This window comes from Montipora capricornis, chromosome 12, assembly GCF_036669925.1.
Source record: "Montipora capricornis isolate CH-2021 chromosome 12, ASM3666992v2, whole genome shotgun sequence".
Lineage (NCBI taxonomy): Eukaryota > Metazoa > Cnidaria > Anthozoa > Scleractinia > Acroporidae > Montipora > Montipora capricornis.
In genome coordinates this window covers 21,134,317-21,141,816 of record NC_090894.1, presented here as the reverse complement: position 1 = coordinate 21,141,816, position 7,500 = coordinate 21,134,317, and the positions used below count along the sequence as shown (strand labels likewise).

At 39.9% G+C, this 7,500-nt stretch overlaps 2 protein-coding genes across 2 annotated transcripts in view; one reads left to right on the top strand and one right to left on the bottom strand.

The window, feature by feature from the left end:
- The window catches only part of LOC138026878 (acetyl-coenzyme A synthetase 2-like, mitochondrial), a 13,192-nt gene extending 9,494 nt beyond the window's left edge, over positions 1-3,698 (top strand). The window contains exons 11-14 of the mRNA XM_068874340.1: positions 306-433; positions 519-582; positions 911-1,032; positions 2,334-3,698. Of these exons, the coding sequence (XP_068730441.1) occupies positions 306-433; positions 519-582; positions 911-1,032; positions 2,334-2,519 (500 nt within the window). The 3' untranslated portion in view covers positions 2,520-3,698. The remainder of the gene's footprint in view (positions 1-305; positions 434-518; positions 583-910; positions 1,033-2,333) is intronic.
- Positions 3,699-5,377: 1,679 nt separating this feature from the next.
- Positions 5,378-7,500, bottom strand: part of LOC138026877 (beclin 1-associated autophagy-related key regulator-like) — a 15,502-nt gene continuing 13,379 nt past the window's right edge. Inside the window, exons 11-12 of the mRNA XM_068874339.1 lie at positions 7,438-7,500; positions 5,378-6,407 (exon numbers count right to left, since the gene is read on the bottom strand). The exon at positions 7,438-7,500 is cut by the window's right edge and continues 17 nt beyond it. Of these exons, the coding sequence (XP_068730440.1) occupies positions 6,119-6,407; positions 7,438-7,500 (352 nt within the window). The 3' untranslated portion in view covers positions 5,378-6,118. The remainder of the gene's footprint in view (positions 6,408-7,437) is intronic.

Here is a 7,500-nt window from a genome sequence, read left to right as displayed (position 1 = left end):
GCAGGCGCTGTCGTTAATGGCCTCGCCATCTACCTGAGCCCAAAGTTCTATGGCTCAGTGGTAGAGCATCCGAACTAATAATAGGAAGGTCGTAGCTTCGACTCCCGAGTGCTCCTTTCCGAGTATTCCCGAGTCAATTTTCTGAGTCACCATCAATATAATTAATTAATCTTTTCAAGTCACGATTGGTTTTTTCTCTTGCTTTTGATTAGGTGAGAATTTGGAGTGCGATTTTTAAGCCAATCAAAGCAATCCTGAGACCACCCAAGTCAAAAATTTTTTTATGAGTTTGACTTTCTCTTAAGGTTTCTATTTCACTGGAGACGGAGCCCTGCGCGACCAGGACGGCGACTACAGAATCACGGGAAGGATGGATGACGTAATCAACGTTAGTGGCAAACGACTGGGGACAGCCGAAATCGAGGACGCTATGGTAACGAATTACTGGGGGCAAATGATTTGTTTTCTACGTTATTATTTCAAGCTAACAGTTTGGTTATTATTATTTTGTGAGCCAGGATAGCCATGATGCAGTTGCTGAGACAGCAGTTGTGGGATTTCCACATCCAATCAAGGGCGAAGGTACAGTTGCGGAAACATGCGTTGGAGGAGGGGGAGGGGGAGACTTGTCGCGTCCTGGAGGTCAGAGAGCCTACTTGCAGGTCATAACGAAGCTTCATTTTGCTTGCATACATCAAAAGAAAAAAAAAAAGCCAAGACGAAAGGTCCATCCACACTGACTTGACTTGACTTGTATATTCTTAATAAGACTAAAGCTGAAGGACTTTTGAATTCGACGGTAACTTGTAATTATGAAGTTGTTGAGAGCCGTGTGTTGTCGGCCACTTGTATCCCTTCGTTGCAACAGTCACTTTTCGTAACATTGTCGTCTGAAATTTTATTACATCAGGTATATACGCCTATGCGATATTAAAAGACAACGCCACGATAACCGCTGAAGAATTAAGGAAAGATCTGAAGGACATTGTACGACAGAAGATAGGTTCCTTTGCTGTGCCTGAAGTTATCCAGGTATTTTTGGTTTTGTTTTTAGTGTCTTTTGTTAGTTGCAGGACTATTGTTTTCTCACTACACTCCCACAAACCCACAGCCAAAGTTACTAGATTTTCTCCAAGAGAAAATGAGGGGACAGAGAAGGAGGCTCCCGGTCCAGCCCTTGGGATATGTCATGTCCACGACAGTTATTTTTAGACGAGCGGAAGTCTTCGGAGACGTCCGCATGCAGGCCAACCTCGGTCCGATGTTTGAAAGAAAATATATATTCATCAACCTTCCACGTGCGTCATCATTTTTTCTTTTCACTAAGAACCTGAGAGCGAGGCAAGACTGCATGCGGACGTCTCAGAAGACAGACTTCCGCTAGAACAAAGACTTCCGCTCGTCTAAAAATAACTTTCGTAGACATAACATATCCCGGCCAACGCCTTGAGCCTCCCTCTCTGTCCCCTCATTTTCTCTTGGTTTTCTCCTAGTGTTTTTTTTGGAGGGAGGGGGATGTCTATAAAAGATGTGCAAAGTCACATTGTTTTTACAGACCTTAAGATCTACGACGGTGATTTCAACGGAAACATCACGGAAAAGTGCAATTTACGTTCCCAAACATTCAAATTTTCTGACGTAATCAACTTTTGTAAAATTAGCCGAACTGTATACACATTAACTGAATCGATGGGAACTACTAGCGGTGATCAAAGTAAAAGAGACAATCAGAAGTTTTCGTTGAGTGCCAACGTTAATTCCATTAAACGTGAAATTCACTCATTTCACGTTGGAGATTTACGGAGAACGGGAAATAAATGTACTAAAGTTGAACACGCTCGTGCAGAGCCATTGGTTTGCACCTTGGTGTTAGGTTCTCGTTGACAGCGCCGTCGTAGATCATTCTTCGGGGTCCCTCGTGGAATCTCGTTTGTCATAAAGTGTCCAACCTGAATGTGGCGAATCCATTCTGGTCACAACCATTCGAAGACACAGACGGACAGAATTATTATGCTTTTACAAAGTACTGACTGAATTTCCCAAGAACTGAGTTTGGAGAAACTTTGCTGAAACCAAAAATGCGAGTGTGTAGTCACTCGTTATCGTCAGAACATGTAACGTTGCTCATTCGCAGACAATGTCCGGAAAGAAATCTTGGAAAGTTCAAAACGCACATTCAGGTCTCATGTTTTGCTTTTGAGACTCCATTTGTCAGTGGCGTCCTCGTTCACTTTCCACAATCTACCACAATCAATGGAGATTAAAGACAGTCTACTGTCTAGTAATTGTTTATATCTAGTTATTTCCTATTTTTAAATCATCTTTCACCTTAGGTCGTGTCAGGGCTGCCCAAAACACGCTCAGGGAAGATCATGCGTCGAATTTTGAGAAAAGTTGCTCAGGACAAACCGGATGAATTGGGTGATGTTTCTACTTTAGCTGATCCGACAGTTGTAAAGGAGATAGTGCGACAACATCTGCAGCTAGCTCAGGAAGGTAGAGGCAAATATAGGGAGTAACATCGCCACCGAGATATTAAAGCTAAATGATGACTTTTTACAAACATTGTCAACAAATGGGAGAAAAGAATAGTGTCGACAACCAATGGTTCTCTAACTTGTACGTCAATATTATATTAAGAAATATGCAGTAATATCCACCTCAACGACATCTTTGCCGTCGAAGTGTTTGAAGTCAGCCGGTTTCGCTTAGACGGGAAAGATCTTATGAAGAAATGGAAGAAAAAAATTGCAAACTATAGACCATCCTTTGTTAAATATATTATAACAGCGGAGCTACGAGTAGTTAAGTGGTTAATAATCTCCCTCTTTGTATCGAAAGTGGCACGGGGAACCCCAAACAGAGTTTTTTCTTTTTTTATTTATATATACATATTTTGCAAATACGCATGCGTTCTATCATTATTAGGATTTTCTTAATTCTGTAAAATGCGTTCATCCCCTTTCTCAGCAAAAAGCAAGTCATATGCTTGACAAAAAAATGTGATAGCGTCAAAGCATAGGAACAGCTAGGGAAAACGCCTCTTTTCCGTATACAGTCCAATTTGATATGCTTTAACTTCTTAATTGCGCCTTTTATAAACATACGGACACCGGAGTTTAACTTTCCAAGAATTGCTTTGTTTCTTGCTTCGGCCAATCATATGTGCGGTGAGAGTTGGCGAACTTTTCGAACAAGAAACCAACAAAGTAGAACGAAATCCACCAATCACAACACCGGATTTATCACTCTTTGACCCGTTCCGAAAACCTTGATTGAAATTTGTATGGAAGATTCCCAATGGTTATTATTATGAAAGGTACAGTAATATCCACACGCGACCTAAACGACATCTTTGTTGTCGAAGTGTCTGAAGTCAGCCGGTTTCACTAGACGGGAAAGATCTTAAAACGCCAATTCCTGAATATCGTCATGGTGACCTCTTACAAACATCAAATTCTGCTGTATACAGCAGTTGATTTTATGATACCCTGGAAGCTTGAAAGTTTTTTTCACATGGTTTCAGTTCGGAAGGATCTCTCGCGCGTGCAATAATTAAGAATTATTCGCCGAAGGCGAAGTGATTATCGGTGAATATTGGTCGAGGTGAATATTCACCGATAATCACTTCGCCTTCGGCGAATAATTGTTTTAGTATAAATACACAGGTGATTATTTCAAAAAAGAGGAAAAAAAAACATTTCAAAACGAAATCATCTTTACGTAAAGTGGCAAAAAGACCACTGGCAGGTATTTTTTCCGTCGAGGTGATTATCGGCTGATAATCCGAGATAGCGAGCCAATGAGAGCGCGCGATTTTGTATAATCACCTGTCTATTTATACTAAAGACTCATATTGTACAAAGAAACGTGTCCCTGCATATTCAGGGCCCGGTTGTTCGTAACCGATTAACTTAATCCAGGATTAGCGTAAACATTTCATTTCAACTTTTTGGTGAAAGTTTCTTTTGCTTATTTTTGTTTTTCAAGATTGACTTCTTCTAATGTAAAGTTTTGCCGAATATCAATGCTGAACAGCATTTGGGAGTAGAGAAATTAATATACTCCTTGGTTAATATTTAATCTGGGACTGACCAGCGTTAATCGGCTTTTGAACAACCGGGCCCTGTAGAAGTTTATGTAAGCTATCAAAGAACAAGTTTTCTTCCAGTAAAAATCAATTTGAATGTTTTAAAAATGACTGGCAGTTAACTTAACAGTATCGCTTTGTGTTTGTGAAGCTTGGTAATTTAAATTCTCACTCCAAATATGAGAAAGAAGACTCGTCAGTTATTGTAATTCTCAATCTGGTTCATATAGTGGGAAATTTTTGTTATATTTGTCAAATAGGTAGAAAATGAACAATGAAATGAAATACAATTTAGTTTCAAATATAACATACTGTTCGTCCCAGCCCTTTCCTCTCTTCAAGGTAGACATGCAACGTGTCAAAAGTAATGACCAGTATTGTTTTGTGCCAAGTTTGAAATACATGCTATAAAATGTTGTCAGTGCAAGATAACATCACTGCACCGATTCAGTTGATACCAAATACGCTCATCATACGAATAGACAATAAAGCCCTCCTCAGTGATTACTTTTCCTTCCCCCCCCCCCCCCCCCCCATCCTTAACAAGATTCTCTCACCCGTCCCCCGGATATTTGAGCACCCGCCCAGCTTTGACTGCTCTTATAACTTCAGTCTTGGTAACGACTGATTCAAGTTTCTGATACTGCGCAGAAGGCCTGGAAGTTAATGATTCGGGTTAAAGAAGTATCAGTAATAGAAGTATTATTAATTAATTATTAAAGAGGTGTCATCAATTAAGAAGTATTATTAATAGAATTATCAATGGCGCTGACGCGTTTTTAGTGTCAAATCTCACTGAAACATTCAATTTAGCTATTCAAAATTCGACAATTCAGTTTAGTTATTCAAACCTTCAATTAGGAAATTCAACCATTTAAACATTCATTTCGGTAATTCAAACCTTCAATTTAATTGAATATTTGAAATATCGAATTGAAAGTTTGAATGGCATGCATGTTTAAAATTTGAAGGTTTGAATTGCCGAACTGAGGGTTTTGATTTCTAAACTGAAGGTTTGAATTGCATGTTGAATTTTGACACTAAAAATGCGCCATAGAACACTGCCTCTGGAGACGAAAATGAGACGACAAGAAGGTAAGCATTCTAAGCTTTTGTTTTCAAAACCTCAAAGTATCTCACGGTCGGTGATTCAGAGCTATCATCTTCACTAGATAGCGATATATTGAGCAGATCGATAGCCTAATTCACCCTTCAAATCATGACTGGTGCCTAATGTTCACGCTCTCGAAACTAACATTTCTTTTTTACAGGAATACGGGGAAAATGTTTATTGAACTCAATTTATTTTTGGTTTAACCCAGCACTCTTTGGTACATGGATAAATATCTTTTAAATTACATAAAAAAGATAGATTTCTAATGTGGCGTTGCTTGTTTTACATAGCAACTGAAAATTGTTCCGATCAACAGGTAAAACTGACATTGAAAATAAAAATACCGGGAATTTCACGTCTAGTTGACAAATTTAAATACTTGACTTCCTTTTCTGAATCTTGATCAATTTCATAGAGCTAAAACTATTACTTCAAGCCCCAAGCAAAGTACTTTAACGTACGATCTGCAGCATGGCATGCGCTTTCCATATCCAGCAAAATGGCTAAGCTATTTCGAAAAATGTGAAGGGCCTGTTTAGAGTTCCACCAGGCTTTAAGCAACTTTGGCGCAGACAAACAACCAAAAACTCAAAGCTAATTTTTACATTAAGCCTTGTGCGACAAATGGTAAGATGCGCTGGGTACTTAGTTAAAGAGTTTTTCTGCGCTGTTGTCGGCTGTGAAAACACGTTCACTTTTCACGCGTTTCTGAGCTCCGTTAAGCCGAATCAGAAGGTAAGACATGGGGCGAGAAGTGGGGATCGTCAGTGAAATGCCAACCCGAACACAAGCCCACGTCTGGCTCAAGCTAGCCGGAGTCTTTTTGCTTTTTGTATGACTGCATGCAGCGGTAGCAATTGGCACTGCCGATCAGGAACTTTCCATTGCTGATGAAAAAGCGAAGGTAACAAACGTTATTTCTTCCACGGCCATAAAGCAGCGACAGAGGCAGCCGCGGAGCTGACCAAGCTCGCCGCTGTCCCTGGCTCCTCTGTTCTCTGGCCGTTTCCTGATGACGAAGATTTTTTCATGGATCCCGGAACGGTGGATGCATCAGTAGTATGAACCAAGTTTGCTGGTAAATTTTCCCATTCGGCGTCCGACTCGCTGTCCTCTTCGTCCGAAGAGAGATCGCTTTGGTCACCGTCATTGTCTTGGCTGCTAATCGATATTAACTCGGGATGACATTCAAATGAGCCCTCTCTGAAAAAAGGTTATAAATAAAAATAAGGCAAATGATCCCTCACTATACGCTGTATTATTTCATTCTAAATCTAGCAGATTATGAGTCGTTGTGTAAAAACACAACGTATTACGGCAGACAGATCAGTGAAAGAATAACAGCGGATGATCAGAATGTCCATCGAAACCGCGCGCGACATTTCATTGCGTTTTACACGATGCCCATTTCCGACGTTCATGAAAACGAATACCGTAAAATTTCTCAGTTATTATTGTTCCACAATCTTTCCTAATTTTGTGTTTGAAGTAGTACAGGGTTCTGCAAGAGTACTTCATATTAAGAAATGGAAATAGTTGCTTGCAAGATTCAAACAGTTTTACAAGTTTATGTAACAGAAACGACAGGAAAAACTTGCTAGAGAATGTTTTATCGAAATTTAAATTTACCCCGCTGTGCAGAGGGCCGTACCGTAAAAAACGGCCCACTAATTTAGCCAATCGCAGCACGCGTGCTATCTGAAAGATATCACAATAAAGAAATATAGAAAACAGACATTCCGATCAGAAAATAGTGTTTTTTCGTTTTTGCCCAAAACATAGTTAGTCGAGGGGTAGTTAGTCTAACTATGCCCAAAATCAGGAGCATTTTGGTCCAAGCATCGATTTTCGGTCCACCATTACTCGAGTTCATGCTGGCCCTAAAGCGCTGGATCGAGGAGAACATGGCGTCAATTCTCAATCGATTAAGAAAGCACCATATCATCTGTGTAAGTCACAAATTTAATGGTCTGCAACCTTAATGCTTCAGGTTGCATGGTAAATAAGTTTTTGAAGACACAAACCATGGATACTTAAGTCGTCAATTTTTTCTCGACCCAGCACTCTCCAGACTCAGCTCTCTCTCGTAAATGGCTGACTGTTAAATGAAAAAAAACTTTTAAACAATCTACTGCTTCAAATGAAAGGCTGGTTCACTCTGTCGCCTTCAGAAAAGCTGGTGAAAAAAAGGCACTTTAATTAATGAAGTTGCCTTGACACTCCTTCAACCTACCTTCCAAGATGAAGTGAATTCACACAGGTATAAAGATTGTGTAAAATTCTCTTTGGATGCAAT